Raw genomic sequence first — 12,695 nt, forward strand, 5'->3', positions numbered from 1 at the left:
GTCCTAGACAATGTTTTACCAAGCAGCATCTCTGACTCTCACCAATGACTGCACCAGCTGGTAATCAAATGTTGAAATAGGTCAACATGGCAACCACTGCATTAAGTGAAGGCATCTTCCATTGTCTACACTGAAAGTTTTTTTTAGCAGTGAACAGAAAATATATACAATCTACTTGCATTTCTTTCTTTCTTTTTTCTTTCTTTCTTTCTTACTTGCCTTCCTTCGTTCTTTATTTTTTTTTTACATAATGACAGAAGGTGTATAACAAATCAATTAGCAACAACAATTATGCAACCAGGGAATATTGAAGGCATAGCACCATACTACGTATTGCACACTGGGTAAACACACCATAGCGTAATTTTATATCAAAATGTGCAATAATAACGTCCATCCAGTGTGCAGAGCTAGGGGCACAATTTGGTGTGTCAGGATACTCATCTGGTATCAAGTCACGTTACAGCTTAACACATAGAGTGCTCCATGAATGTCAATGTGGTGGGTAAGCTACACACCCCGGACACACAACCATCAACCTGGCCATGTGAGATTGAGGTGAATATTGAATGTAATGGCAAGAAAGGCGAAGTGACAGAGCTTTACATCATACAAGCAAGTCACAGTGAGCCAGAGGAGTTCTTGGAACGTGTAAATTATGCGTTCATGCTACTTTAGTGTTTTGTCAGCCATTTCTATGGTGATCTTCACTGGTTCTTGACATGCATGTTGGATGCTAGAGGGTTGGTTGCTCCGGCCGTCCAGATGGAAGGCACCAATTTACTTGATGATATTACCCAGCTGTATAAGGATAGTAGCCTGATGTAAGATGACACCCATCCCTGCTTATCATGCAGAAAATGTTGTGTTATGTTATATTGTTTCACATTGGCGTAACATGCCTAGGCCTAGATGTATCAAGCCGTTTGCGATTCGTTAAGGCCGAAATTCGCAGAATTTCGGCCTTAAGGAATCGCAAACGGACATTTAGCATCTTTTGAGATGTATCAGAAATTAGCAAAATAAGGAATCGCAAAAAATTGCGATTCCTTATTTTGCTTATGCATTTAAGGAATCGCAATTTTGCGATTCCTTAAATGGCATGTATGAAACTTTTTAAAATTGCGAATTTGGGTTAAGGATTCGCAAATTAACACCAATTTGAGGTTCGTGTTAATTTGCGAAATCCTTTTAAAAAACAAAATTTGACTATTTTGAAGGTGGCATGTGACACACATACATGCCCATAGGGCATGTATGTGTGCCATATGCACACACATGTAAGTTTCAGGGGTGCAGCAGGGTGTCCATGAGACACCCCTGCACCCTTGAAATAATTCTCAAATTGCGATTAGCAAATTGCGAATTCGCAATTTGAGAATTACTGCACAATCATTCCTATGGGCCTCCTGGCCCATAGGAATGCATGGGGAATTATTCCTTATTTGCGAATTCGCAAAATGCGAATTCGCAAATAAAGATAAGTAAGGAATCGCAAAAAAAATGCAATTTTTTACATACATTCCATTTTGCAAATTCTAAATAGCGATTCGCAAAAAATCGCTATTTAAGATTCGCAAAAAGGAATCTTGATACATCTAGGCCCTAGTGTGGCTTTGTAGGATGGTTGTACTTGACATGTAATAGCACTGTCCAGACACACGATGGCAGTACTTTGACATATGATGGTAGTGCCTCTGACTTTGATCACATCATCTTGCAATAAGATCTTGCTAAGCCTGGTCTACAATCCAGTATCTGACATATGACCGCACCTTGGAAGCAACCCAGACAAAATATGGTAGCACCTCTGTAAAACCCTGTAACCGCAATGCCTAGTTTATGACAGCAATACACCGCATGTGATGGCGGTACTTCTGGCACATAATGACTGTACCTGCACCTCTGATATACCATGGCTTCAACCCCCTGCATAAATATGCCCAAACCCCACCACTGCATTATGAACCCTTAGACCTGTCATGACTTATCCTATTAAGGTATAGTTGATAACTAAAATAGAATTTCAGAAATGTTAGAGAGAGTTTTAATTTGCCTATGCATATTGTCAGATATTTTACTACTTCAATATTGTCACTTAATTTGATATCACTAGAACCTCAAACCACGTAATCGGAGGATTGTGGCTGTCTCTACTTTGTTTGCCAAGCGGGCGGTGGCGCAATGCTGGGGTGCTAAAACTACCCCGACAGTAAAAAAGTGGGTCCAAGACTTGCTATATTGCAGGGAACAATTGGGGACCTATGCCGAGGAACTACTTGTGGCCTCGCGGCCCAAGGACTTTTGGGCTCCACTCTTGGGGTACCTACTTGGAAATCCTGATTTGCTGTAAACAGTTGTCATAATGTGCTGTCTGTCCAAGTTGGTGGGATTGGGACTGTTATTGAGGACTGGTATGAGTAAAAATTTATAAGCTGCTTTGGGTTCAAGAATAACGCTTACAGTGTCGGGAATAGGGGTGGGGAGGGTGGCGGGATTGTTCTTTGAGGTGTTGTTTCCAATGTAAAATGCTTGTATTGCTCCATTGATACAAATGACTTGATTGGCCCCTCCTACGGGGCGTTGTATACTCTTGTTACAATAAAAAAATATATGTATTATTATTTGATGTCACTGGGGAGAAAAGCAATAAGGTGCTACTTTTTGTGATGAAATTGGATTAGAAAAGCATGTTATGATTCTTCCTGTGACATCTTAAGGGGTGAAAAGGTGTGTGATGTCACTTACACTACCAATGAGGGTTTTGTGAATTGACGTCACTTCCTTGATAGATTGCTCTTTCATTCCTCTAGAATGAAGGCAACACTTCCTACATTTGGAACAAGGTGGATCATTATCCTGGAATTGTGCCACTTGGACTTTTATGCATACTGTAATGAATCATTGTTCTTTGGATTCTGATGCTAGGCAGAGATTGGCAGAAGAATAATTACAATGATCGCATACTAATGGGGCCATGAGTGATCTTAATCCACCAAGGGATGTTTGTGGCCAAACATTTCCAAATAACGACCAGTTTTGAACTTATGACAGGTAGTGGGCTGGGACGGAGAGAGATTTACACTCCGTAAATCCAATCTTTGATGCATCATAGGATGCTACTAGGGGACATGTGTATCAGAAAGCATTTTGCAAATACCAAATGGCAATTTTTAATGAATCGCTATTTGGTAATCACAAAATTCTATGTATGTAAGGAATTGCCAAAGATTTTGCGATTTCTTAACATTACCAAATAGCGATTTGCTTAAATAGGGAATCGCTATTAGGTAATACTACTTCATTTGTTTCAATGGGCCGAAAGGCCCATAGGTGTGAATGGTTTTGCATTAGCTAAGTTGCGATTACCTAATTGGTAATCGCAAATTAGGTAATGCAAAGTCAAGGGTGGGGCATGTGTGCACTACATGGCACTTTGAAGAATGCATTTTTCAAAATTTGCACATGGTTCCCATCGACTTCAAGTTGATGGTAATACCATTTTCCTAAATGCTCAGTTTGCAATTAGAAAATGCTTGGTACATGTGCTAAGGGAATCCCACGTTGCGATTCCCTATTTGTAGTCGCAATTTTAGGTAATGGCAATTTTTGCGATTACCAAAATTGCGACTACAAAGCCTTTCATATTTAATTTAATTTAATTGCGGGTTTATATAGCGCTAGAATCGACTCCCGGAGGAGTATCTCCACGCTTCGACCGCTGGGGAACCCGTCCTGGCTCACCCTGAGAGATGGTCCCTAATGGGTATCTCTAAGGTGCGACCAAGCATCCCCGGCGGTCTGGGGGGGCCGTTGTGAAGATGAGGCAAGCTAATGCCCAGAGTTGCCAAGTGTGGTCCCTGACTAGAGTAGGCACCGAGGCAAGAATTATCGAGTCCGCTGACCCTGGTCCACGACCCTGCCGCGTCGGGAATCGAACCCTGGTCCCGGGCCATCCTCTACTTACGGATCTGCCGCCTCTAACCAGTGAGCCACACTTCTTCATAAATCATGAAATGCTATTTTGCATTTGCAAATGACCACATTTTGCAATGCGCATCGTTTGCGACTGCAAAATTGTTTCTTACATGTGGCTCTCATGGACTCTCAGGTTTTGGGAGGTAATAGTTAACGGAGGTACCTTGTGTAAAGAAAGCGCATGAACCAACATTACTGTAAGATGGGTTTGACTTCCACTCTGTTAATCGCTGTCCTTTTTATGATTTACAGCTGAAATCCCGTGTTGTCATGACTCCTCTGGCCATCTCTCCTCCACGAAGCACACCCGAGCCTGATATTAGCTCTATTCCTCAGGATGCAGCGACCATCCCCAATTCAGCCACCCCTCAAGCTCTTACAGGTACTGTATGCTCATTACAAACTGTTCCAGTTCTATCACTACACACTATTAAGAAACTCTGGATTTGATAATTCCTGGCAAACTGTTAACCTCATGCGCGCTAGCGGAATTCCGCTCGCACGCTGAGATTTTTAAAAACGCACTTTACGTGACGAGCTGGGCTCGTCATCAGCGTGCGAGGAGGCTACGCCATGACGAGCCCAGCTCGTCATCAGCGTGGAAGGGGTTAAATGAGTTGCATTCATTGACAAAACTATTAGAGCACTTAAGAAAAACATGTAACAGTTGTTTAGAAATGAAGACTAGGAGTTCCTGGAGGGTAAGCAAGATACTTATTTGTAGGTCTTGCCTATTGTTGCTGGCCTATTGTGGACGATACCAATACTTACTGTGGGATTTAAGAGACGATATTGCAACCATCAGTTGGCTCACTTGTCTATCCGATTTAATTGCTTCTTATTCAATGACTTTCTTTCCTCTTCTTGTGTTTGTCCTTCCCCTGGAGCATAGTTCTGTACCAGCCTTTTGATTGGATGACTCTTACAGTCAAGGCCAGAAGATAGGGTGTCATCATGAGCAAGAGGAGCATTTTATTTAAGAATAAACTAAGTGAGGCAAGAGCAGCAGAAGGAACAACATTGCCACCCCCAACTTCATGGCAATAACTGCCAGGCCGTGTCTGACCATTCCAGAACCCCCGTCCACACATTTAACAAGAACTCTGGAATGACCAGGCACGAGTCGAGCAGGACATAACAATGACTTGTACATCCAGGAACTTCAATTTTCTTTTCCTTTCAACATAAAATGGGAGTACTTGTGTTATCCTGCTCTCTCTTCCCAGATTTCTTCTTCTCCCGTCACATCTTTGCCCCTCTAAACTCTCCCTATTTCTTCCACCACCTACACCTCAGCTTATTCACTGCTGACCCAACTTGTCAGTAGTGGCTGGTACAGGGCAGTAGTGATGGTGGGGCGGGAAGGGTGGGGGTTAAAAAAATAAATGACTAAAAGAAAGGAAAAAAAAAGAAAATGACACTTACCTGCTGGCCTCCTCCTCTCCTCTGTCCTCTTTGATCGATGCAGGAATCGCACAAGCTCCCATACTCCCCTAAGTCAATCACGATGCTACTGTCATAAGCATGACTACAGCGTCATGATTGGTCTGATTGGCCTGATTCGGCGCCTAAACAGGTGGGGCAAGCCTGTGCATGTTCTCCATCCGGCTGTGCAATACAGCCGGGTGGAGAACATGCTAAGTGCGCATGTCTGTTTTGCAGGCCCAGGGCGGCCGACCAAACCATCATGCACACTTAAAAAGAGCCCACCACTCCTCCCCCTCTCTGTCGGCAGCCCAGCCCGCCCGCCCACGCCTAAAAAAACACAACAGAGCCAATACTGAAAATGATATTAACATGATATTATCATTTTGTTTTTCCTGTGGGGCGAAGCTCCTCCGGAGCCGTCGCTACATTTTGCTTGAGTGTTTGAATGTATTTTTTTCTCTATATAATGCATCCCCCAGCATTCTCTGCTCAACCTTCAGTTGTTCGTCCACCTCTCCCACCTACTCCTCCTTTGCTTCCCATCCCTTCCCCTTGCCTCCTGCCTTTCATCGTTGTGTGTTTCTATTTTATTGTAAACATTAATAAACATTTTCAGAGGGTCCAACACCTGCAGTCTGTTACTGGGCCACTCCTTTCCTTTGAATAATGTTATTAGTGTGTCCCTGCTCACTCCGCAACCACTCCCTCATTTTCAGTACTTCTTCTATGGGGAGAGTAGGGGTGACTTCAAGTCCACTAAACTGCTGCCGGCTGCAGTAGCAGATTCTTAACGGCACTCACTGTCAGCACAGCACCTCTGGAACTGATGACCATCCAGCCCCTACTCATGGGGCGGGCCTGCAGAGCCAGTTTGTTTCAGAGATGCAGCCCCACCCCCTTTACCTCTTACAGCACAGTAAGTTTCTCTCCTATGGGATTCATTTACTGCTTTTACATTGAGCTGCTCCGAATGCCCCAGTTAAAAAGATGCTAAACTCAGCTCAGGACTCGGAAATATGGCACTGTCAGCACACCTCAGCTATTTACCTTTTCATCCTGCAAGCCAATGCTACTGACCTATGTTTTCGTTTACCGCTCTGTACTGTTTTAGAGCAGCACTGGCTTTCTTGTTTTATAGACAGGGGCGTAGCTTCGGGGAGGGGGGTTAAGGTGTTAGGCCCCCCCCCCAAAAAAATTATTTTATAGTAAATAGTTGAATACAAGTGCTTTTAGTCAGATATGGCGAGGTGTCTGTTAGATTTCACTTGGCTTTGACATACACACATAAATAAACACAAACCGTTTCTCTCTTATCCCTGTTTTTGTTGGTTAGTTTGAAAAGCATTGTCTTTTAAGCACTTCTAGTACACTGCATTTCCCCCCCCACCCATGCCCTGCTTCTCTGCTTTCTCAGATGGTCTATTTTCACAAGATACTCCAGTGTGATTGTTGGGAAATCTGAAGAATCTTACTCACCAAGTTACACATGATACAAAGTCAGTCTTTGTACCAGTGCTTAATTTGAGCCGGTGGTTTCCGTTGCTCGGCACTGGCACTTGATTGGTTTTCGGTGCTGGGCACCACATAATTGCCAACAGCAAAGGTATGACAGTCTACCACATGGTGGCGCTGCTCATTCAATTTAGAGATGAGCAGAAGAACGGTTGTTTTTTATGAATACAATATATATTTAAACAAGCATTTGCAATGCAATAGGTCTCGCATTAGGAAAGTTTGAGCTATTGGTATTGTAAATGACAAATATTTTATTTATGTGTTGGTTTGGAAAATAACGAAATTAATAGCTTTGTCATTTACAATGCCAATAGTTTTAACTTTCGCAAACGTGACACCTGTAGCATTTGTAATGCAATATGTGTTGTATTTACATGACTTAGATGTATTAATATTACAAATAGCAATGGCTTTTATTTTTTTAAATAATTAATACTTAAATAAAAGTTATTGTAATTTATAATGGCAATAGCTTAAACTTTTGTAAATCACTTTTGGGAAGATTATGTTCATTGTATTTTATTGTGATGAAAATCCAAGAACAGGAGTGAAATATTAACATCTTTTCGTGACATTTGTAATAAGGCTTGAAACATTGAGAGAACATATTAGAACCAGTTGTTGTTGAATGGTTGCACAGAGTGATGCTGTGGCGTTCAGTGGTGCTGAGTGATGCTGTTGCCTTCATTGGTGCTGAGTGACGCTGTGCTGTTCAGTGGTGCTGAGTGATGCTGTGGCATTCAGTGGGGCTGAGTGATGCTGTGGCATTCAGTGGTGCTGTGGTGTTGAGTGGTGCTGAGTGATGCTGTGGCGTTGAGTGATGCTGTGGTATTGAGTGATGCTGTGGCGTTGAGTAATGCTGTGACGTTGAGTGATGCTGTGACGTTGAGTGAAGCTGTGACGTTGAGTGATGCTGTGGTGTTGAGGGATGCTGTGCGCTGAGTGGTACTGTGGCATTGAGTGGTGCTGTGGCGTTGAGGGGGGCTGTAGCATTCAGTGGTGCTTAGTGATTCTGTGGCGCTGAGTGATGCTATGGCGTTGAGTGGTGATGTGGTGTTGAGTGGTGCTGTGGTGTTGAGTGGTGCTGTGGTGTTGAGTGGTGCTGTGGCGCTGAGTGATGCTGTGGCGTTGAGTGATGCTGTGGCGTTGAGTGATGCTGTGGCATTGAGGGGTGCTGTGGCATTGAGGGGTGCTGTAGCGTTGAGGGGTGCTTTGGCATTCAGTGGTGTTGAGTGGTGCTGTGGTGTTGAGTGATGCTGTGGCGTTGAGTGATGCTGTGGTGTTGAGTGGTGCTGTGGCATTGAGTGGTGCTGTGGCATTGAGGGTGCTGTGGCGTTGAGGGGTGCTGTTGCATTCAGTGGTGCTGAGTGATTCTGTGGTGTTGAGTGATGCTGTGGCGTTGAGTGGTGCTGTGGTGTTGAGTGGTGCTGTGGTGTTGAGTGGTTCTGTGGCGTTGAGTGGTGCTGTGGCATTGAGTGGTGCTGTGGCGTTGAGGGGTGCTGTAGCGTTGAGGGGTGCTGTGGCATTCAGTGGTGCTGAGTGATTCTGTGGCGCTGAGTGATGCTGTGGCGTTGAGTGATGCTGTGGCTTTGAGTGGTGCTGTGGTGTTGAGTGGTTCTGTAGCGTTGAGTGGTGCTGTGGCGTGGAGTGGTGCTGTGGCATTCAGTGGTAATGAGTGATGCGTGCAGCAGTGTGAGTCATGCGGCAACATTAAAATGCTTCAGGGCATACCTAGGGTATAAACAAACTCTCGGCTTCGATACTAATCTTGTTCTTGAAAAAAGGAATGTTTAAAGGGCACCGAAGACAATGTGCGGCGGAGGTAATACTCGGCCTTGTTTTAGATACGAACGGCTGTGCATTCCATGGGCCCAGGGAGGCCATGAAAGGAATGCGCCAACTCACGCGTTCCTGTGGTTTGGCAATAATAATAACTAGCTCCTAAAGTTCCTCAGTGATAGCCAAACACACACAGCGCTTGGTGATATCACAGGGACGAGTCAAGGGTGCTGCATGCTGCAGAGTACCAGGGCATCCGGATGCAGCATTCCTGCACTGTGGGTAGCATCTCCAGAAATCACAAACAATTGTAAAGACCGGTAAATAAGCCAGCCCTCCCAAAAGAAGAAGCATATAGACATATACACACGCATATACATACAGAAAGACAACTTCCCCAACTCAATGTTGTATTTAATACACTGCTCCCGCCACCCCCACCCAAAAATATTATGCAACGTTTGTCAATTCCGCATACACTCTCAAGGGAGACTTGCCCCTTCGCCTTCTTAGATATGTAAATTATGTATCACTTATTTGGGTACAAGTAACAGCTGACATTTACAGCGTTTTGGAAACGCCTGAAGTGAGGTATTATAAAACAGTGAATAGAAAACCAACAGATTTGAAGACAATAAAAAAAGAAATCCTGTGCCTGCCCATTGAAAGCAGAGACTGTTAACTTGGGAGCAATGGTCCGTTCGTTTCATGGAAGAAAAGCCACTCGGAACACCAAGAACCCAGCCCCCGCCGTCACCCTGATGCATCCTGGGAGTTGTAGTCAACGTAGACAACCGATTGGCCTAAAGTATCAGATGACGATTGCTCGGGTATAGGAACAGGTATCCAGTAACAATTAGTGAAACTGGTACCCCAAAAAATAGTCTGAGTATCTTAAGCTACACCCTAAGCGTGTATAATGTCATCCATTCAAAGCAAACCTTAAAAATACAGCAACTATCCCCCCCACCCCTCAAGAGCTGAATGTTTGTTTGTTGGAAGCCCTTTGCACCCCAGGAAATCTGCCCACCCCTACAAAAACGAACCCCTGAAGGCAAGGGTTATTACAACTTCTGAGCAGAGCGTACAAAACAGGTCCCTGAAAGCTTAATTTATCCTACTTCACCTGGAGGCTGGCGCCTTGAGGCATCTCGATGCGTGGGAAGGGGGCGGGGCACACGAGCACTGCACGTTGTCTGAACGTACTTTCTTTAATGGTTGCTGATTGCTCTGTGCAGCACACATGCGCCCACGCTATATAAATCTCAGGAATGCATTGAGAAGTGCATTTCTATCTAGCTGCAGGGCAGTAAAGTGCGGCCCATTAACGTACAGAAGGGATTATCATAGTGTAAAAGATGCGACGGCACAAGACTCGCGCCGACTGCAGCAGGGATTTAAATCCAGGCAAGGCGGACTCTGCCTTTCGAGAAAAGACACAGAAGCGGAGGGTGCTCGAGGCACATTGCCGGTGCCTGCCCCTGTGGCCTACCAACCCGTGCAGCCACCACCACCGTGGGACGAGAGGAGCCCAAGTGACCCGGTGAGTGGGGTGGGGGGGCTGTGTGTGCGCGCGTGAGCCCGTGGGGGTGTGTGTGTGCGTGTGTGTGTGTGTGCGCGTGTGTGTGTGCGTGTGTGCGCGTGTCTGTGTGTGTGCCTGTGTGTATTTATGTGTGTGTGTGTGCGCATGCTTGAGTGTGGCTGTGTGTGTGCGCGCGCGATTTAGAGAGGCTGACTTACTGTGAATGTGAGACAGGAGATATGCACAGCGCCGGGCTGGGCGTGCGCGCCCACGAGGTGAAAGCGCCGAGGGCTTGCGCGTGCACATCCCCTGTTTCACATTCCCATGAAGTGGACAACAAAAGATGCTTCGCTGGACGCAGCTGCGCTGCTACACCAGCTCGACCTAAAAATTACTAAACCAATCTCCACAGCCATTCCTTTAGTTATGTGGACCTCGGATAATCTGAACTGTCGCACTTGCAGGCGTGAGAGATGTTTTGGTACCGTCAGAGGCAGCGATTACGGTGCAATAGGTGGTGCAAGGTGCAGTGGCCGCCTGGCCAAAGCCCTGGCACTTATTATTTTACAAAATAATCACTGCTTTGTACACAGTCTTTTAATGAAGCAGCAGCTGCCGCTCTTGTGTCACTCCTGCTTTTCAATATTCCCTTCATGTGGTTTGATGTTTATAAAATAATCAATCTCGCGAGAGACGGGGAGGGTGGCTGCTGGTTTCCTCTCTTCTCGCGTGAGTGAAGTTGCTCGTCTGGTGTTGATTCATGTGGAGGTTGAGCTCCCCGAACAGGATGTTGTGCTACCACTGTACACACTGACGCTGTGTACCCTGCCCGGTGCGGTAAGTAGGTTGAAAAAACACTGCGTGGAGTAAAACAAACTAAGACGTCTGCTCTGCCTCCTCGGCCAAAAGTGGCAAGGTGCGAAGATGCAGCCGCCAACTGGTTGCAGGCTCAGCCAGCAAATCGACAGACTTGCAAGTGTCTTAACTTCACAACCTTTGAAGCTCATCTGAGCCTGCCATATGTGAGTTACCTGAGTTTGAAAGCATCTGCTGTGTTACAAGACCATTAAGTTCACTCATTACTTCCCCCGAAACAGGAAATGCGTAAAACAGGGCCAGCTCCGGTGTAAACTAACAGGAGGGTAGCCCCACCTGAGACACTTTGCTGCACCTGCCAGAGAACCTCGTTTCTGTCAGCTTTGCAGAACATCAAGACTGCATGTGAAAACACTTTTTAACTCTGTACCTTCTCATACCATTTTAATGTTTACAAGCGCATCTTTTCATTCTGCCCAACATCTTTGCAAAGTGGATGAGAGAGGATGTACATAAACCCAACACCATTTCTTATTGCTGGGCCTATTGCCCCAAATGATACTAATGAACCATTTCAGTAGGTCCTGGCTTTTGAGCCTGAAGTCATTGATGGGTGGTGAATTGCAGAACCTCACGCAGCCGCCATCTTGCCCCTATCGTGCTGCATTCTTGTAATTGAACTTTCAAATATAATATAGTGAGCATGAGTTCAAAATCCCAGAATGCAGCCTACTGTTATTATGAGGCCTGGTGAAAAGTGTTTATCTGTGCTGTTTAGGATCTCATTGGGATCATATGACGGCCAATTAAGGACAAAAGGATCATTTTTGAAATGGATAAATTTTGTTTTTATTTTACATCATTACAACTGTACCCTACCCACTATGTCAAAAAATGTTGGTGCTTTGAATCAGTATATGGGCAGCATGTGTACTAAGCAGGCATTGTTGTTTTTCTTTGTAAAGTCAAAAGATTGGCCAGCACCGTACAAAGTGGAGACCTATGGGGTTTGCAAATGCTTGTTTATACATTTCAGAACAATATATAGCCTGACTGGCGTCCTTGGCGTGGTTTCCCCAGACTTTTTGCATTCTAACCACCTGTTTATGCTGACTTTGTTTTTAGTGGCCTTAGAACTCTGGGGACTTTACCACTGCTCAACAGAGCTAAAGTGCATGTGCTCTTTACCTTAAACATGGTAACATTGATTTTATCCACAATTGACATATTTGTTTTACTCATAAGTCCCTAGTAAAGTACACTGCATGTGACCAGGGCCTGTAAATCAAATGCTACTATTGGGCTTGCATCACTGATTGTGCCACCCACTTAAGTAGCTCTTTATACATGCCTCAGACCTGCCACTGCAGAGCATGTGTGTGCAGTTTTAAAATAACATTTTGATCTACAAGTTAACCTAATTTCCAGGCCCAAATCTACCTTTTTATTTCATATAGGTCACCCCTAAGGAAGGCCCTGGACAGTCAATGGACAGAGTTCAATGTATTTAAAAAGTAGGACATGTAGCAAACACTTCCCTGCTGGAAAAATCAGAGCAACCACCATAGCCTAACAGGGTTAAACTCCACCCGAGTGGGGGAGTAGTCTTCATGTAAAGGGGACGTTCTGGGTCACTCAGACTTGCTTCCGAAGTAAT

The 12,695-nt window shown here is 44.9% G+C and overlaps 1 protein-coding gene across 2 annotated transcripts in view; it reads left to right on the forward strand.

Moving 5' to 3' along the window:
• Positions 1-12,695, forward strand: part of SCML4 (Scm polycomb group protein like 4) — a 488,412-nt gene that overhangs the window by 273,414 nt on the left and 202,303 nt on the right. For both annotated transcript variants that reach the window (XM_086926686.1, XM_086926687.1), the window contains exon 4: positions 4,231-4,360. In XM_086926686.1, coding sequence (XP_086782812.1) covers positions 4,231-4,360 — 130 coding nt within the window. The remainder of the gene's footprint in view (positions 1-4,230; positions 4,361-12,695) is intronic.

The sequence above is a fragment of the Lissotriton vulgaris genome, chromosome 6 (assembly GCF_964263255.1).
Source record: "Lissotriton vulgaris chromosome 6, aLisVul1.2, whole genome shotgun sequence".
Taxonomy (NCBI): Eukaryota; Metazoa; Chordata; class Amphibia; order Caudata; family Salamandridae; genus Lissotriton; species Lissotriton vulgaris.